This window comes from Sabethes cyaneus, chromosome 2 (genome assembly GCF_943734655.1).
Source record: "Sabethes cyaneus chromosome 2, idSabCyanKW18_F2, whole genome shotgun sequence".
Taxonomy (NCBI): domain Eukaryota; kingdom Metazoa; phylum Arthropoda; class Insecta; order Diptera; family Culicidae; genus Sabethes; species Sabethes cyaneus.
Window position 1 is genome coordinate 242,449,501 of NC_071354.1, and position 20,455 is coordinate 242,469,955.

The 20,455-nt window shown below is 38.2% G+C and overlaps 1 protein-coding gene across 1 annotated transcript in view; it reads right to left on the reverse strand.

Annotated features, from left to right (window-relative positions):
- The window catches only part of LOC128734140 (potassium channel subfamily T member 2), a 164,157-nt gene that overhangs the window by 64,777 nt on the left and 78,925 nt on the right, over window positions 1-20,455 (reverse strand). The window contains exons 4-8 of the mRNA XM_053828177.1: window positions 18,704-18,902; window positions 18,162-18,236; window positions 17,505-17,588; window positions 9,071-9,165; window positions 7,698-7,881 (exon numbers count right to left, since the gene is read on the reverse strand). Of these exons, the coding sequence (XP_053684152.1) occupies window positions 7,698-7,881; window positions 9,071-9,165; window positions 17,505-17,588; window positions 18,162-18,236; window positions 18,704-18,902 (637 nt within the window). The remainder of the gene's footprint in view (window positions 1-7,697; window positions 7,882-9,070; window positions 9,166-17,504; window positions 17,589-18,161; window positions 18,237-18,703; window positions 18,903-20,455) is intronic.

Consider the following 20,455-nt stretch of genomic DNA (forward strand, 5'->3'; position numbering starts at 1 on the left):
GAATCCAAGAACGCGAGAATCTGAGAATCCAGAAATCGAAAAATCTAAGAGTCTCTGAATCCGTGGAATCCAAGAATGCTAGAATGAATGAATCCACGAAGCTGGGAATCTAGAAATCAAGAAATTCAGAATTTCAGAAATCCAGGATTACAAAATCCAGCAACCCAGCCATCCAGCCATCCAGGTATTCAAAAATCCAGGAATCCAGGAACCTAGGAGTTCAAAAACTCAAGAATCCAGAAATCCAGAGATACGAGAATTCCTGAATCAAGAAATACTAGAATTCAAGCGTCCTAGAATCCAAAATCCAGAAATCCACGAATTCCTGAGTCCAAGAATTCAAGAATCTAGAAATTCTGGAATCCAAAAATCCAGCAATCCAAAATCTAAGAGCAGGGATGGAAGAAATTCGCTTCTAGCGATCAAGAACATAAGAGCGATCAGATTCAGATTCATTTACATCACTACTTGTAAGCGACAAATACTTTGTCGCGATCTGTACACATTATGACAAACCTCATATCAGATTATATTCATTGATTGATAGCTCTGCGAAATATAATAGATAGAGACGTGAATCTCAATGTTATTGTTATGCTATGTTATTGGATAACTAACCTTTTTTCTCGCAGCTAGACGAAATTTAGCACTGCTATCGACTGCCACGAGTTGTTAAGAGAACAACATTTTATTATTAAAGCTAAAGATTCACTGTTTGTCATGATCTGTACGGATCGTGACCTGTGCGCGTGCGATAGTTCACAGATTTGAATTAAATCACTGAATTCAAGAATTCAAGAATGAAGAAATACAAGAATCCAAGAGCCTTTGAAACATTCCAGGCTATCCAAGTGTCCAGAAATCCAAGTTCCCAGGAATCTAAGAACTCAACAATCCTAGAATCCCTGAATTCAAGAATCCAATAATCCAGAAATCAGAAAATTCAAGAATCCAAGCATCAAGAATCTGGGAATCCAAGAACCTAAGAATTAAATAATCCAAGAAATCCAAGAAACCAAGAATGCATGAATCAAGCAATTCGGGAATCTAGGAATCCAAGAATCTAGAAATCCAGAAAGCAGGGTTTCAAAAATAAAGGAAGCCAGAAATCCAAAAATCCAAGGAATCCAAGAACTCAAAGATCGAAGAATCCAGCAATCCAAGAGTCAAAGAATCCAAGAATATCAAGACACTAGCAATTCAGAAATCCAGGAATCCAGGAGTCCCAGAATCCAAGATTCAGGAATCCAGGAATCTATCCGTCCAGCAGTCCAAAAATCCCGAAATCCAGGGACCTGGCAATCCCATAATCTAAGATTTCAAAAACGCAGGAAACTGGAAGTCTAAATTCCGGGAAACCAACAATTAAAGAATCCAAGAGTCCAAGAATTCAAGAATCAAATAATATAAGAATCGAAGAATCTTGGTCCCAAAAATCACGAAACCAAAGAATTCCAGAATTCAAAGTTCCGCGAATCCAGAAATGCCGGATTCCAAGAGCCCAATATTCAAGGGTCCAGGAATCCAAAAAACTAAGCATCCAAGAAGTCAAAGGTCGAAGATTCCAGGAATCCAAGAGCCAAAGAATCCAATAATTCACGAAACCAGAACTTTTTCTTGGAATTCAAAAATTCAGAAATTGAAGAATCTAGGAATACAGCAATGCAGCCTGCCAGGAATCTAAGATCCAGAATTCAAAGTATTCCAGAGTCCAAGAATCCAGAAATCAGAGAGTTCGAGAATTCAACAATCCAACAATTCAAGCACGTAAGAGTCCAGGAATCGAAGAACCTAATAATCAAAGAATTCAAGAATCCTAGAATCCTTGAATCCAAGAAAACCAAGAATGAACGATTCTATGAATCTGGAAATCTAGAGATCCAAGAATCCAAGAGTCCAGGAATGCAAGAATCCAGGAATCCAATAATCCAGGGATCCAAGAATCCAAGATCCAGGAACCAAGAAATCTTGGAATCCAGGAATCCAAGAATTCAAAATTTCTGAAATCCAGGAATCCACAAAGCCAGGACTACAAGAAACAAAAATTCAAGAGTTCAAGAATTCAAGAATCCAGAAATACAACAATCTCCGAATTTGCGGCAACCAAGAAACCAAGAATCCCAGAATCCAAGAGTCCTGCTATCCACGAATCCAAAAATCTAAGAATCAAAGACTCCAAGAATCGAATGACTCAATAATTCAAAAATTCAAGAATCCTAGAATCCAAGAATCCCAAAACCCAGAATCAAAGATTCTTACGATTTGACATCGATCAAAAGATCTAAGAATCCAAGAGTACAAGAATTCAAGAATCAAATAATGCAAGATTTGAAGAGCCTTAGAATCCAAAATCACGAAACCCAAGAATTCCAGAATTCAAAGTTCCGCGAATCGAGAAGTCCCGGATTCCAAGAGTCCAGTATTCCAGGAATCCAGCTATCCAGAAAACCAAGAATTCAAGAACTCAAGAATCCAAGAATCTAGAAATCCGCGAAGTAGGGTTTCAAAAATGCAGGAAGCCAGAAATCCAAAAATCCAAGGAATCCAAGAATTCAAAGATCGAAGATTCCAGGAATCAGAGTGAAAGAATCCAACAATTCACGAAATCAGAAATTTGTCTTGGAATTCAAAAATTCAGAAATCCAGGAAACGAAGAATCTAGGAGTACAGAAATCCAGCCAGCCAGGAATCCAAGAATTCAAGATCCAGAATTCAAAGTATTCCAGAGTCCAAGTATCCAGAAATTCCAGAGAGGAGAATTCCAGAATTCAACAATCTAACAATCCAAGCACCTAAGAGTCCAGGAATCGAAGAACCTAATAATCAAAGAAGTCAAGAAACCTTGACTCCAAGAAAACCAAGAATGAACGTTTTCATGAATATGGAAATCTAAAGATCCAAGAGTCCAAGAATCCAAGAATCCAAGAGTCCAAGAATCCAGGAACCCAGGAATCCAAGATCCAGGAACCCAGAAATCCTGGAATCCAGGAATCCAAGACTTCAAAATTTATGGAATCCAGAAATCCAAAAATCCAGAACTACAAGAATCAAAGAATTCAAGAGTCCAAGAATTCAAGAATCCAGAAATACAACAATATCCTAATTTGCGACAACCAAGAAACCAGGAATCCCAGAATCCAAGAGTCCTGGTATCCACGAATCCAAAAATCTAGCAATCAAAGACTCCAAGAATCGAGTTACTCAAGAAAAATTCAAGCATCCTAGAATCCAAGAGATCAAGAATCCAAGAATCCCAAAACCCAGAATCCAAGATTCTTAGGATTTGACATCGATCAAAAGATCTAAGAATCCAAGAGTCCAAGAGTCCAAGAATCAGAAAATCCGTGAATCCAGGAATCCCAGAACCCGAGAAACTATGAATTCAAGAACCCAAGAATCTATGAATTCAAGAATCCAAGAATCCCTTAATTCAAGGAATCCAAGAATTAGTATCAAAGAATCGAAGAATCCATGAATGCAAGAATCCAAAAATCTACGAAACCAAGAGTTCGAGAATCCAAGAATCCGGAAATCCGAGAATTCAATAACCAAAAATACAACATTCCAGGAATCCAAGAATTCTAACTTTTTTGTATCTAAATAGCAAAAAAGGGAATTGTTTCAGGAAGCAAAAGTCGTAGATCCAAAAATCCAATATTTTAAAGAGCTCGCGAATTGTAAAAATCTGCTGCCGATGAACCTGAAGAGTCCAAGAATTCAAGAATCAAATAATACAAGAATCCAAGAATTTCAGAATCCAATATTACGAAACCCAAGAATGAATTGAATTCAAAGTTCTGCGAATCCAGAAGTGCCGGATTCCAAGAGTCCAGTATTTAAGGGTCTAGGAATCCACGAAACTAACCATCCAAGAATTCAAAGATCGAAGATTCAAGGAATCCTAGAGTCAAAAAATCCAACAATTCACAAAATCAGAACTTTATCCTGAAATTCAAAAATTCAGAAAACCAGGTATCGAAGAATCTAGGAATACAGGAATCCAGCCAGCCAGGAATCCAAGAATCCAAGATCCAGAATTCAAAGTACTCCAGGGTCCAAGAATCCAGAAATAAGAGTGTTCAACAATTCAACAATCTAACAATCCAAGCACCTAAGAGTCCAGGAATTGAAGAACCTAATAATCAAATAATTGAAGAATCCTAGAATCCTTGAATCCAAGAAAACCAAGAATGAACGATTCCATGAATCTGGCAATCTAGAGATGAAAGAATCCAGGAATCCAAGAATCCAGGAATCCAAGAATCCAGGAATTCAAGAATCCAAAAATCCAGGATCCAGGAATCCAGAAATCTTGGAATCCAGGAATCCAAGACTTCAAAATTGCTGGAATGCAGAAATCCAAAAATACAGGACTACAAGAATCAAAGAATTCAAGAATCCAGAAATACAAAAACCTCCCAATTTGCGAAATCCAAGAAACGAAGAATCCCAGAATTCGAGAGTCCTGGTATCCACGAATCCAAAAATCTAAAAATCAAAGACTCAAATTCAAGAGTCCTAGAATCCTAGAATCCACGAATCTCAAACCCCAGAATTCAAGATTCTTAGGATTAGACATTGCTCAAAAGATCTAAGAACCCAGGGATCCAAAAATCCAAGAATCAGAAAATCCATGAATCTAGGAATCCAAGAACCTGAGAATCTATGAATTCAAGGAATCTAAGAGTCAAAGAATCTAACAATTCACGAAATCAGAAATTTATCTTGGAATACAAAAATTTAGAAATCCAGGAATCGAAGAATTTAGGAATACAGGAATCCAGCCAGCCAGGAATCCAAGAATCCGAGATCCAGAATTCAAAGTATTCCCGAGTCCAAGAATCCAGAAATCAGAGAATTTCAAAAATTCAACAATCTAACAATCCAAGCACCTAAGAGTCCAGGAATCGAAGCACCTAATAATCAAAGAATTCAAGAATCCTAGAATTCTTGAATCCAAGAAATTCAAGAATGAACGATTACATGCATCTGGAAATCTAGAGATCCAAGAATCCAGGAATCCAAGAGTCCAAGAATCCAGGAATCCTAGATCCAGGAACGCAGAAATCTCTGAATCCAGGAATCCAAGACTTCAAAATTTCTGAAATCCAGAAATCCAAAAATCCTGGACTACAAGAATCAAAGAATTCAAGAATCCAGAAATACAAAAATCTCCGAATTTGCGAAATCCAAGACACCAAGAAACCAAGAATCTAAAAGTCCTGGTATCTACGAATCCAAAAATCTAACAATCAAAGACTCCAAGAATCGAATGAGGCCATTACAAATATTTTATAAAGTTTTTGTCCTTCCGGTGTTCGGCCACTGAAAACAAAGTGAATTTTTTAATCGAGCAAAAAAATGGATTTTAAGAATTTTTATTTAATTCAACTCGGAGGGCGGGGGGGTGTTGGGGTTGACAAAAACTTTAAATATGATTTGCAATGGCCTAACTCAAGAATCCTAAAATTCAAGAATCCTAGAATCCAAGAATCTCGAAACCCAGAATCCAAGATTCTTAGGATTTGACCAAAAGATCTAAGAATCCAGGGGTCCAAGAATCCAAGAATCAGAAAATCCATGAATCCAGGAATCCAAGAACCCGAGAATCTATGAATTCAAGAATCCCTGAGTTCATGGAATCCAAGAGTCTATGAATCCAATAATTAGTATCAAGGAATCGAAGAATCCATGAATGCCAAGCAACCAAGAATTCGAGAATCAATGAATCCGGAAATCCGAGAATTCAATAGATCCATGAATGCAAGAATCCAAGAAACCAAGAATTCGAGAATCCAAGAATCCGGAAGCCCGAGAATTTAATGACCAAAAATCCAAGATTCCAGGAATCCAAGAATTCAAGCTTTTTTGTATCTAAATAGCAAAAATGCGAATTGATTCAAGAAGAAAAAATCCCGTGGCATCCAAAAATGCAATATTTCAAAGAGTTCGCGAAGTGTAAAAATCTGCTGCCGAATAATCTGAAGATCCAGTGCTTTGAAAGTCCAAGAACTTCAATGCTATAATCTGAGATCACCTGGCATCACGGAATCCGAAGATTTAAATTCCAAGTCCAGCGTCTAGGTAAGTCGATAAAATAAAAATGCGAATGATCCGCAAAGCTCGACCTTTTTTCACGCGATTTTCAGGTTTAAAGTGTTCTGTTCTCATGCAAATTTCGGAGTATTTGCACGAATTTCGGATTTTACGTGTTTTTTTTGTGCGCATGTTAGCATGTTTCATGACGTTTTTTGCGCAAATTTCGGAGTGTAAAATTTGCAAGATTTTTGGAATTTAAAAACTTACTCAAATTTTCATCTTAACGCTGGTTTTTTGCAGAGTTTTATGTAAACTTCAGAACTGATGTTTTTTCGAATTTTTTTTTAATTTATCCGGCTTTTGCGCAAAATTTGAAACTTCCTACTTTCCTCTTCCCACCTATTGGCAAACAGGGAGAAAAAGACACCTTCACATTTGTGGTTATAACTAATTTAGCTTATAACCAACACGACTAAAACTTTTTTCCGGACCACTAGCAGGATATGCCTTTCAAATGGATTGAAGGGCTCGCTGGTAGCTTCACCAAAGAAATTTTAAAATTTTTGAAAAAAAAACTGTCGCACTGTAGATGTCTCTCGTCTATGCATTTTTTACTGAAATTTCTTACATCATGGAAAAATCCTCTTTATGTTTCCCGTGCACAAGAAAGGAGATAGGAGAAATGTAGAAAATGATCGTGGTATCGTGTCGCTTTCTGCCTGCTAGAAGGTGTTGGAAATTATAGTACGCAACACACCTTGCAATACTTATCCATTGATCTGCATCGCTTCTTCCTTAGAAGATCAGTTGCCACTAATCTAACGCAATTTGTTTTGTTTTGTTTTGTTCAAAAAATATGGAAGAAAGTGCGCAGGTAGATGCCTTCGACCCTGTCGACCATGAAACCCTGTTGAACCGGTTGAAGAATCTTGAAATTGCTCCCGCTTTGGCAAGAAGGATAAAGTCTTACCTTACTGGTCGCAGTTTATGTGTCAGCATCGGTGAGAAAAAATCGGTTTGCCCTTCTACCGGGAGTTCCGCAAAGAAGCAACTTGGGATCGTAACTTTTCACACTATTCAACAACGAGTTCTCTATACCGTTAAAAGCTGGATGTCGTCCGTTTTCTGGGAACAACGCTGGACGATGATAGTCTCTGTATGCTCAAGAGTCTGCTGCCCGTTTCAAGCTAGCTTGATTGCCAGGATCGAAGCGGTACTAAATAAAGTTCACGCATTATGCTCTTCGGATGTAACACGTTCGGCTTCGAAACCATCGAAAAGAAGTGTACGACAACTTAAATTATGTTTGTTGCCAAGCTCTTGATCAAGCAAATTTACTGTTACATATGTACATATTCCTTCTTATTGATTGCAAAAACATCAAAAATGAATTTTCGTGCTTTTATAGCCTGAGAAAGAACCCAAAAGACTAAATTTTCGGTGATATCGATTTCCACTTACAACACGACGAACAACTTTGTAAATAATTTCTCGAAATTATAAGTATAGTCAATAACTGAGTGATTTCACATTCTCACCGCTCAATAAAGTTACAAACAAACTTCCCTAGGCATTGTAACAAAACATTCCGTAAAGTACAATATTATAAACTAAAGAACATTTGCTTCACGTGACATTCCCGTTAAATCTAAACTTACCTGCGTCGGAAGTACGATCAGCGCCACGCAGATCATTATCACCATGTAGAGCTGCGAGGGCCAAATGTCCGGCACAAAGTCCCCGTAGCCGACGGTGGAAAACGTCACCACCACGTAGTACGTACTCTGGAAGAGATTCAGATGCCGATGGCCGGCCCGCTGGAAGTGCTGAATGCCACACACGCTGCAAAAAAGAAAACACAAAAGAAGATGTCCAGATTATGGTGGAAACGTAGGCTGATGACGACGCTCGTCTTCTACGTCGTAATAAGGGATCGTTGCTGATGCTGGTACTGTAAACGTCACACAAAGTTCTATTTGTAGCTTCAAATTAAACCGCGAAGCCTCGGAAGATAGCTCAACACGAAGATAAAAAAGAACCGACATAAATTGATTATGTGCATGGGCCCGCGCGTTATTGAGTCCGTCGGTGGGTGCTCCAGGGATGGGAGCTTGTCGGAAATAATGCATAGAAATTATTACATTACGTGTCTCTCTAGAGCGAGATCGGTGACCCACCCCGGCCGGGGCGCCGGGGTAGCAACCCGGAGTAACACGTACGAGCTTATACTTTGTTCCTACTCACGAACGATATTTGCATAAACGGTGGAAAATTAAAATAAAACGTCTGCGAATTGTGTTTCACAGGAAACTGTGACCTGGATAGTATACTTCCGTTCGAGTCTGCTGTTGCTGCCGGTATTCTTTGGGGCTCTTTCTAGGAAAAGCATTGATTTGCATAATCGCAGGGAGCAACTGAAAACTGGCGTGGAGCACCTGTATGCAAGCACGGTAATCGATTTCATTTACGTACTTGAGCACGTGTTTGTAAGGCAAATCCTGGTTGCTGTGCATGTGAGATGTTTCATTGTGCTGGGTTTATTAACCCTTCCATGATCGCGTGTTGTAGCTACTGAGTTTACGTAAACTCAACTAAACCAGAATGATTATTATTTATTGTAAAAAAAAATCCGATTTACAGCAAAACGAAAATGCTAATGCGAAGCTGATAATTAGTAGAAAGCATACTGGAAATTTAAAATCCTGAACTTTAAAAAAAGGGACATGAAGAGAAGAGGGTTAGACAGGAAGTAAAAGTAGCGCCGTCCATCGTCGTGGAAGTTTTGTTTCGCAATGTTTAACAATGAACGCAGAAAGTTGAATCCAGGGCCGGAGATTGGTTCCCGCTGCTGACGACGGTACCGGCGACAGGTATAAACGACTGGAACGGCGGATGTTTTCAACTTTTGACAAGCTTTGTACCGTTGCGTTGCGTTGGGTTTAAAGAAACCGGCTAAATACCTTTATACCATGACTACCCGTTACAATCCATTAGCGTACGATGACAGCAACAAATGAGAACAAAGAATTACCTTGTGAAAACTAAGCACAGCAGGGTCGCCGACAGGATTGTCAGCTGCTGGGAGAGGGCTGACTGTGATTTCTGCATCGCTCGGTGCAGATCGTTCTGGAAGAAGAAAAAGAAAACGGTAAAATAATTACATTTTAGTGCTGAATGATGTTCTAGAACGGAATGCACAACTATCCATTCCGAAAATGACAACAAATATTCAAAAATTACTTCTAAAGTTGGTCACATATCAAATTTTAATTTACTTGGAAAATCACCTTTTACTATTTCTTATACTGGATCGATGTACTTATAAAATAGCAAAACCTTGCAATTCAAAGAATATGTGTAGGATCAATAACTCCCCTTTCCCTTCCCTTTATAGTGGCTTTGGCCCAGGAAATCTAATCATTTTTCTCATGATTTTTAGTATTATCAGTTGATACAAATGATTATAGAACATCGTTTAGAACAGTTTGAGTATTTTTTGGAATGACTTTGGCTAGGGACCCCTTTCACGACGGCAGGTACAATTGTTAAGAAGCTATAAATTTAATGGATAGTTTAGTGTCGTCGCCATATATCGTTTTGACTCAAATTTCGAATAATTTCATACTTCGAGCACTTGGGAACAAAATGCGCGTAATACCATTAATGGGATTAAATCTTAGGCTTTTTTCACATTATTGTATTCATAGGAATGTTATTTATACTATAAGCATACTATTTTATCCTACTGCCGAGCATTTTATTCTGAAATAAATTTTGTCAGAACGGTAGGGTATTGTCGTTATCGTCGGGCTACTGTTATGGTCGGGCCATCATGATTTTACAATTTTTGTAACTCATGATATCTATGATTCAACCATTGTAAAACTTCTTACTGTGATAGCTAACTTTTCACAATATTGTGAATTTCAATCGTGTATTCAAAACACCCGTACTGAATTCAGTGACTAAATTTGACAAAAAAAGTTTTACAGGCGCAATGAATTTTCTTCAAGAAATGATTCATGAAATGTAATTATCGAGATAAATTTTGAAAATGTATGATGTGTGTTGTGCTGCACACGAAGACTATAGAAAAATTCCTTCCAGTAAGGTGTTTGGGAAGGCTAAGGTGAAATACTAGAAAAGCGCTATTTGTAAAGGTCGGGCCATTTGAGCAGTCATGGTTGGGCCACCATAATTTTAAGCGCAGAAGCGCAATCATCACTAGAGAATGTCAGTCACGTAAAATGTGATGAAATAAAGCGAAATTAATACGATAAAAACCTAGATATTTGTTGTTTTTTCATTGTAGTTGTACCCTTCGGAAAAGGCGATTGTAGCAATATTGATTTTACAAGATCGCCAAAATTTCGCAAAAGTGCAACTAAAAATAGGGTATTTGTACCTGAATGAACCGTTGTTCACGGAATTCGTTCTTTTCGTGTCTCTATATAGAATTTCAATACGTATGTCTTAGATTTTCCGCGGTGGCCCAACCTATACAACATGGCCCGACTATGACAACATTTTTTGTCTTCACGTAAATGCCTATAACTTTTTTATTTTTAAAGCAATCAGTTCAAAACTTTCCGGAAATATACCTTATTCTTAGACCTTTGCAACGATGTATTTAGATTTCAAAAATTCCTTTTGAAACGAAAGTTACGGGCTACAAAACGTGGACCAACCACGACGACACTCCCCTACTTCAAATATGTTAGCACCATGCGTCCCCTTCATTTAGATTTACAGAAGTGCCTTGTTCATCAGCAACTAGTTGCTGCAAAGAAGTATACTGCCGCTGGAAGCATATCTGTCCCATGTTACAAAACACGACAATGAGAAAAGCACACTCAAAGTTAGACCAACCTCGAGTTTTTAGTCTTGACCTTGAAGTGCGGTCAAACATATTTATTAATATTTTAACTTTTAAATCAAAGTTGGCGCGATTCATAAAATGCTAACCCGCTTGCGTCACCAAGTCCTGCACAAATTTCTCCGAAATCCGTACCGTACTTGGATCAGAGAAGAAAATCTCGCCGGGTCCGGAAACGGCCATATGGCCTCTGATAGACATGAGATGGTCACCAATCGCTATTTTATGAAGTGCTGATGTTTTTTGATTTGCGACATGACATATTTTACTGATGCTGAAATGTTTCTCTATTGAAAGCGGTTCCGGATTCCTGAAAAAGAAAAACATAGAAGGGGCATAGAACGAGAGAAAAAACAAGGTAAAGAAGGAAACGATAGAGAAAAAGCAAAAAACTGAGCAGAACTAGAAAGGAGAAAAATTGAGATGAAAAAGGAGCAGAACAATGTAGAAACGAGATTAAAAAAAGGAATACAACAGGGTTGGGAACGGGATAGAAAAAGAAAAAAAATAGAGAGAAAAAATTGAAATGGAAGACGAAAGGGGTAAATCAGACACGAAAAACAGAATATGATAGAAAAGAAGGAAAAGGATATAATAAGGGATATAATAAGAGAAAGAACAGAACAGCCGAAAACGAATACGTGTTAAAAAATCAAGCTTGAAAACATGGAAAATTGGAAGAAAATATACGAAAAACCTGATTTAATCCACCTAGTGGTGAAAGGAACCTTTGTTATACGGTCTTACTTGCTATTAGATAGAAATCGACAAGTCCTCGGAAAATAAATCATCTATTGGTTAAGATTGCGTGGTGCGTTTGTTTACATAAAATTTTTGGAAACTGAATAAGTTTACAAACTTTGAAAGAAATAGAAGTACTGTAAAACGGGGAAACATTGATCAGTTCAGGAAAGTTGGCAGTAGTGGTTTATTTCACTTATTTATGCGAATGGTCCATTTGATCAATGTTACCCCGGTGATCAATGTTAGCCCGTTTTACGGCACTTATAAATTTTGATAGTACCTTTTCTTTTGAAATTGCTGAGTAAGTTGTTACTAATGTGGGTAAATGCAAGTAAAAGTAAGTTGTAAGAAGAAATAATATTCTTTAACATATACATTGCGTAGTAAAGGTCTAGTTTATGAGTTGAACTATGCATAATTTCCTGTCATGCCATTCTATCTGATTCACAATAATAAAGTTTTCTTGAATAAATTTCATCAATTTTTATTAACCTTCGGTTACTCACGCTGTTGTATTTCGTACAACATGTGTAGGTTTTTTGAATGCCATATTGTTATAAAGTTACAAATCGTTGTTTATCTAACGTATATTTTTCAATAAACTTGTTATGAGAAAAATGTCATAATTATTCAATGCATTAATACGTTAAATTGTTGGGAAAATAGATCAGCATAAATCGACATTACAGAAACGAAACTAGCAGCATTAAGGTGTACTGCAATTGGCCCCAACTGAAATTTTTTCTCGTTTCTTCATATGGAGATATGGTGTCTGTAGGCAGCAAAACTATCAGCAAATGTAAAATGTATAAAATGTATCCATCTGTTGGTAGTCGAGTAATTCGGGGTCAAAATCAGAGTCTTTTATGATCAAAGTTCAAAGTAGAGGGATACTATGTTCAGCAAAGTTGTGTATTTTTACTGTTTGCACAGCTTTGTAATACACAAAAAAGTCATATAACAATTACAAAAAGAGCTAAAATAGATAAACTGATTTTACAAATGCATATACCATAAATAAAATTTCTCTAACTTCGCTGAAGAGATAGAAGATTACTGTCTTCAGCAAAATTTCTTGTAATGATATGCTCTAAAACTTTGCAGAGCATATCAATGTGTTATATTGAAACTGAAGAAAAATAATTTTTTTATTTCACTTTTAGGGGGATTAATCAAAATTTAAATTCTATCAGACGATAGAGCATTCAATTTCAAGAAACTCTCCCTAAGGTTTACTTTAGGTCCCTAAGGTAAACTTTAAACCAAGTTTTCCTAGTCAAAAGTCTAATACGCACGTTTTCTTTGGTTTGGGCTATTGTGCGCGCGAGTAACCGTGTTACAAAAGTTGGCGCGAGTGTTAATATCTTTTGACCGGTAAAACCAATTCTTATGAAATTTTGTATATATATTCGTAGTGTCAAAACCTCTCGTTTGATATAAAAATAATTGAAATTAGGTAAATTATCTTGGTTAAAATCATTATAAATAATTGTTAATTTTGGTGTGGTGTATACGATTGCTCATAACTTTCAAATTAAACGTCCAATCAAAAAACCATTCAATAGTGATCTATCCGGCTATATTACCTGCCAAATGAAACTAATAGCGCATAAATCGGTTTGGCCATCTCTGAGAAACAGGCGATCATTTGAACCTTGTCAAAACTGGTTTTTTAAGGCTAACTTTTAAACCACTTGTTTATTTTCAATAAAACTTGGCACAATGTTTAGCAATAGTAAGAGCTTTCATTTGGTACTAAGATCGTTGAAATTGATTGTGTGGTTCCGGAGAAAATCGTGTCACGTAGTTTTCACATTCTTGCTTATAATTTTAAACGAAAAGTCGGACCACGAAACAGATAGCACAGCAATGTTCTCCACTATAATACCTTTCAAACAAAAGTAATAGCAGACAAATCGGTTCAGCCATCTCCGAGAAATAGGCGATAGAAAATAAGCAGCGCACACACACACATACACACACACACACACACAGACATTGCTCAATTCGTCGAACCCTATCGATTGGTATATGTGACTCGGCCCTCCGGGCCTTAGATCAACTTCGTGTTTTTCGACCAAATCCTAAACCTTTGTTATATAGTATAACAAAGGTAAAAAGAGAAAAAACAAGAGGAATTCAGGGGAGAGAACTAATTAGGGCGAACAAAACGGAACGGGAAGAACGGAACAGAGAAAAAGGAATCATTGTGCAGAAAAAAAGAAGAAATGAAAGAAGGATCAACTAGACAAATAGAGGGAAAACTAGACATAAAAAGAAGGAAAAAATGACAGAAAAGGTGCGAAAACGGTAGAGAATAAGAGAGACAACGAGAAAGGGAAGCATGAGAAACCAAAAGGAAAAAGAAGAATACCGAGGCAGCAAAAAAACAAACATATGAAATTAGGGCAACGGGGAAAAGAGATCAAAAAAGATATAAAAGGAAAAAGATGGAACAGGAAACGGGAAAATGGGCTCCAAAAAGAAGAGAAGAAAAACAGAAAAATGGGCCAAAGAAAAAAGTAAAACCAAAGAGGACAAGACGGAAAAACGGAGTATCAAAAACAGCGAAACGTTACAGAGGAAGACGAAAAACGAGAAGAAAAGGTAAGAGTTAGAAAAATTTAAAAACTAAATACGAAAAAAGGGAAACAGAAGAGAAAAGACTGAAAACGAGAGAGAAAATAACAAAAAATGAGTGAAAAGTATGAGCAAAAAGAGGACTGAAAACAATATAAACTGGAACAGGAAACGAAGAAAAATGGAAACAAGAATGAAACAAGAAACACGGTACAGAAAAAAAATTAAAACTAGAGAAAAAGAGGAACCAAGAAAACGGTACAAAAAAGAAAAAAAAAACCGGAACAAAAAATTAGCAAAATAGAACAGAAAAGCTGTAAAGCGTGTGTGGGAATAGAACGAAAAACGTCAATTTTAATTTTAAGTAAAACGAGGATTATCACAGAGCTGCGAGTGGAACAAAAGGCAATAGAGGGGAAAATTGTACAGGTTTTTCAGGGGGATGTTTCAAATTCGCGGAGAAATAAATAAAAAAAAATTTCAATATGTGCAAGGTCTCACAAAATAACCAATAAAAATTTTGTAGATTTAGGCCTTCCGGGAAAATTCGGCCTTTCGCGATTCGGCCAGTCGTGATTCGGTCTTTCGTGATTCGGCTATTCGTGATTCGGCCTTTCGCGATTCGGCCTTTCGTGCTTCGGCCTTCTGTGACTGTTGCTGGAATTCGGCCATTTGGATTTCGGCCATTCGTGATTCGGCCATTTGTGTTTCGGCCATTCGGTACCAGTCCCTTTTTTCATCCATAAAACTGATGTTTGAAAGTCCGCCATGGTTCTCCAGTATTGTCCCGTAGGTCCCGAGGCCTGTCCCGTAAACCTCTTCCTAGTTCTCTACTGAAGAGTGTTTCACTGCGCTTTCATCAGACATTCTGGCCATATGTCCAACCGAATGCAACCTGCCGCGTGTACCTTACCTTCGCTGTATCAGCAATAGCTAATGTCCGTAAATGGCCTATGGGAATTTAAGTATTTTGTAAATGTTAGACGCTAGTTGGATGCGAGTTTACGAATTATGGCACATCAGCTGGCTACGTATTTCACAGAAAATTCTATTAGCAGGTACACCTCGTCGTTTGATTCCATCGCTCATCATGAGCATAGTCATTCCTCGATTGGTTACTCCAAATCCCATCCAACTCCATCGTAGCACCAACACCATTGCAGACACCCATGTTCTCTGTATTCATCAGCCATTAAATTCAACAGCTCATTTCGCTTGACTGTATCGTACGTCGCCTTGAAATCTATAAACACATGATCAGTCTGTAAGTTATACTCTCGGAACTTATATACGATACGTCACAGAATGAACATTTGCTACATATTGGAACGGCCTTTTCGAAAATCTTTTTTGCATTTATAATTCATTTTTGGGACTGCCTGTTAAGATGCATCAGTCAGTTCGGGCGATTTTTGCTGATCGCAAAATCTCGTTTTGCAAGCTTGAAGAAGGCCACGCTCAATAGCAGGATTGAAATTGTATGGAGCCTTTGTTGCAGTAAAACTTTATCGTTCCCACACTCACGGTAGACGATATTGGGCCTTTTTTCTAGTCAGATTCGATCATTGTACTTTAATGGCTGAAGCTTGCCACCATTATTGGCCACACTTGGCCAACATTCGTCGCAAACTAAGTCCTGTCACATTCAGAAGCTCTCTAAGAGACAACACGTTCTTGTTCCGAATAGGGATACTTCGAGTTGGTGGCTGGCTTTGACTTGTTATTACACCTGACTTCGGCGGCTTAAGGGAAGCTGCCGGGAAGTTTGCAAAGATGACACTGATTCAAGTGCTGGGACCATCGACAACTTTCATTCGATGTGATGTAGAAGGGCTCATGAACTCTCAGCTTAGACTGATTGCACATATCAATGGTTGTACCCAGTGATTGACCCGAATCAGTGATATCGCATAATGAATGGGGGTTGGGAGCAGAGCTGCCATAAATACAGATATTTGTGCATGCATAAATTTGGGACCCTACCGTTTTCTCCGGAGTATTTAATTTTCTCGATCTAATCTTTTAAATAACATAAATAGTTTATGGACTACTTTAAAATTCAGGAACATTAGTAGAGCCAGAAATCACAGCAACTGAAATAATTGATGGGTCCCTAATTTATGTATGCACAAATATCTGTATTTGTGGCAGCTCTGGTTGGGAGTGACCGATCATTCTCACTGTGCAAAATTCAGGGACTCGGTAAATAAAGGATCAATAACTGCGTGCTCTTGTACTTTTACTCATTAACTTCATTGTCAGAAGAACCCGGCGAATTGAACGTGCTCACTCCTAGGCATTTTTTCAAGAGTACCTCCCTGCTCCCTTCTGATGGAAAGTGCTGTTGGTGTCTACAAGCGTCGAGTCCAAAATGAAGAGCAAGTGAAAATGAACAAGATTTATTTTCAATCACTTAGATTTAGAATTCGTAAATTGAATGCACGGAATGTCCGGCATGTCATGTTAAGCAACTTGATCGGTACATTCTGAGCGCACCCTGTTATCACTTTTTCTGGACCAATTTTTTTTTTTTAATTTTGGAATTGTTTTACGGGCTGGGCTGAGTGGCATGTAGTGCCATCCTGTTGAAACCTACAGTCGTCCGAAAAATTGTTGAAAACGGTACTGAAAACAGGTATAATCTGCTGAAAAATATATATAATTTTATATTAATGTGCCTTTAAATCACTATGTTACGTACTGCAGAATCAATTTCCTTTTTTATTGCCATCCAATATATTTATGACGTGATTTCCCCTATGTCAATCTCACACCTATAATTGTGTCAGTAAGCACGAATTCAGCGTGCAATGAATATTGATCGATCGGTATTGTCGTCATCTGGTTTAACGACCATCTAAAATCGCTTAATCGATAAATAAGCGCAATCATCAGCGCTTCATCGGTGTCGTAAAAAAAACGGTTGAAATCGAGTGTACGGAAAACACAACAAAGGATCAGCCCCAACCGGATACGCCAGTGATTCAACTGAATGAACACCATCATAACGGAAAATTTTCACTACCTGAATCCAGCCGGTTATTGGGCAAACAATGCCGTCTATCAATCGATCACTTTGAACCGAAACGTGATTGCATGCTGCAATCTGCCTGCCATCGGTACTTTCGTTGCATTCATACCCATTCTGTCCTGTCCCACTGGTTGAAGAACAATGGCAGTCATTCAGTAGGGATAATGTCATTTCGAATGTTTCCCCCCTTTTTGAAATGTAAATGGTAGGACGAGAAAAAAAAGCAGTACTTACGAACATATTCTCCAGGGAGCGCTTAGCCAGCCAGCAGTTAAGGAACACCGGTATGAACAGATTCCTGAACGGAGGCCATAAAATCTGCGGTTTTTGCGTTGCGTTGCGTTGCGGAATGAAAAAGAAAAACACAGAACAGATACACTTCATTAATTTCCAGCTAATAATTGAGCAATCAACAACTGAGCCAGCCCGAGACGACGGGACGACTCAATTATGGTGCTGTGCCTGGGAAGACCCAACGGAAATGGGACGAAACGTGCCAAGGATAGAGTCGAGTAGAAGTTAGAAGAAAAATGCAAGAAAGTGAAAGCTGACAGTTCGCCGCGCAATAAGTGCCGTCGAGTGTGACAAAAACAATATTATCGTCGTCGTCGTCGTTCTTTGGTCCTTGCTGCTCTAGTCGGTGAGTTTGAGTTTCTTTGTCGCTCCGTGGCGCGTCGATTCGAGGAATGTTCGACTGCTCTTTCTGTCTTCGTACTTCGGAGTAAAACATTTTCGGCGCTCTGGGTGGGCACAAAGGTGGAACGATTGCCGCAGCAGAATGACCACTTTGTGTTTGTCGGTCCGTGAGGCGTCGTACAGCTGTGATTGGTTGGTGGACGAGGGGGCTAAGAGGGCAATTTGGTTGCTCTTCAAGTAAGAAAGGAAACTTACCGTAATGGTGAACGGTATCGTTGTAACAAGTTCCAAAATGAAGTGGAATGATAGAATCTGCTGCCATATATTTCCCTGGAAGAAGATGAGAAGGATAATGGTAATAGTTATTGTGTCTTGTACGGTTGAGAGTTGGTGATTTGAAAGTCAAATGTCGACAGTCAATAGAGCGGGTGTAGAAATTTGATGTAGTTCGAGCTGGCATGTTTTGTAATTTTTACAAACTTTTCAGTCTGCTCTAGGTTGTTGAATTTACACATTCTATAGAGTAACGATTTCAAGCGATGAAAACTTGCTCAATTCACTAAAATAACAGGACGAAAAAACTAACAAAAACAAAAACACAGTTTGTGTTTGAGCATAAAAAATTCACCAACATCGGTTGTGAGTTGTGACCCGGTTCTGAATTTCATTTCAGGGAAAAACTTTTCAACCGCCGCCAGCTCGAAACGATAGTTAACCATCCCACAGTAACGCATAGTTCCTGCTACTACTGAGTATGTGCACACATATGGGAACGGTCGGCCATTGCCGTGGCTTACCTTGTACCCGAGGTAGGCAATCAGCAGGGCCTCGGTCAGCGAAATGAGCGCCAGGACCAGCTGTACCGCCCACAGTTCCGTTGACCGGTTCACCCACAGGATCGCGTCCCAGTTGATGATCGGATTCTCCTGGAACTCCTCCTCCGTCAGTTTGGCCGAGTCTAGGAATTCCGTCTTGTTCGAAACCTTGCAACCGTGGCTGGGGGCGAGAAAAATTAAATAGATAATTAGCGGAGCTTACGTGTATGATGGCAGATGGCGTGCCAGCCAAGGTGTCCGAAAGAGGGCGGATTAATTTATTGCTTTCGCTACTCGGTGGAACGTTTGATGTTGCCGGTAAAATATCGGTACGCATTTACAGTAAATTGATTGCTTTTTCAGCGTGTCGCCTTTAATCCTTTTTTAATTAAATTCAACAAGCTTTTCCTGTACCCGGCATGTAGTGAGGCCTATTTGATAAATCGATACCAACAATGGATTAGAACTGAAATAACTAATAGCAATATTTTCACTGCACATATATTCTAACAGGCCGAATGGCGTTAAAACATTACCCGAAGCTAATGGTTGCTAATAAAATATGCATCGAGCGTTGATCCATGCTTTGCACGGTAGTCAGTTGCAAGCACCATTGCTTAAATTATTAATTTGCTTTTGCCATATAACTTTGCAGTGAGAGCTTTGGAGAAGCAAGTTTTAATGTGTCAGATGGAGGACATGGTCGATATTTTTTAAAGTTTATATCCTAGCTACGGGACGGAGAATAGAGTACCGATCGAAATTTGAATCGAATATTTACATGATGTTGTTGGTACGCTACAAGTCTCTGTATGCCTTGTGGCATCAAAAAATAGATTAAAATGTTATTCCATTTCAGTTTCTATTCTCGATAGCAGTTGAAAAAAGCTTTACTTAAAATTTTTCACGATGGTTGAAAACTCCAATTGACGGAAAAACTATATTCTGATTTTTGAGAACAACTTTAAAAACATTGTTTTTGTGTTCATTAAGTGATTACCTTTTAGTAACAAATAAGTAAAAGAATTTACTAAAGGTGTAAGCAGGGTTTTGTAGTTTTTCAAAGAGTCCAACGTTTGATGTAGTCGATTAAACACCGCATTTTCAGAGAGCGTGTATATCTAACAACCGTATCTGACATTCTGGCAAGTTGACAAAATCTCAAAATTTATTATTCGCTACACGTTGGAAATATGTCGGTGTAAAAGTTGGTTTGTGTATTCCCAATACCCAACGGCTCTGTTGGTAGAATTTACATCGAGCCTTGTCTTGTGAACTCTGCTGGTTGTTCACTTATTTTTTTTGTATACCAGATTTCGATGGCTTAAACAGCGCCTAGTTTCGTCTGTTGTAGTTGATCGTCTAATTATAACCATCCTGAGAACGGAATCATTACACTACCAACTATATTTTAATTGATGCTGAAATATATTATTGTACTATTTAATGCTAATTCTTGTTCTCTTTGTTCCTTTGATAATTCACGGACTAAAATAATTTAACACAGAAGCAGCATCATTTTGTGAGCTTTTTTACATTTTTAAGAGATGCAATACGAATTGAAATCGACAATAAGTTAACTTTTGTAAAATTTTCATTTATATAAACGCCCTTTTGAACAGTTACGCTTGACGAAAAAAATTAAGTTTCATAGAAAATGAATCCTTACATGGTATCCTGCACATCAGCAAAATTTCATTTCAATTAAAAATAGTCGAAACAAAAATGGCTCTT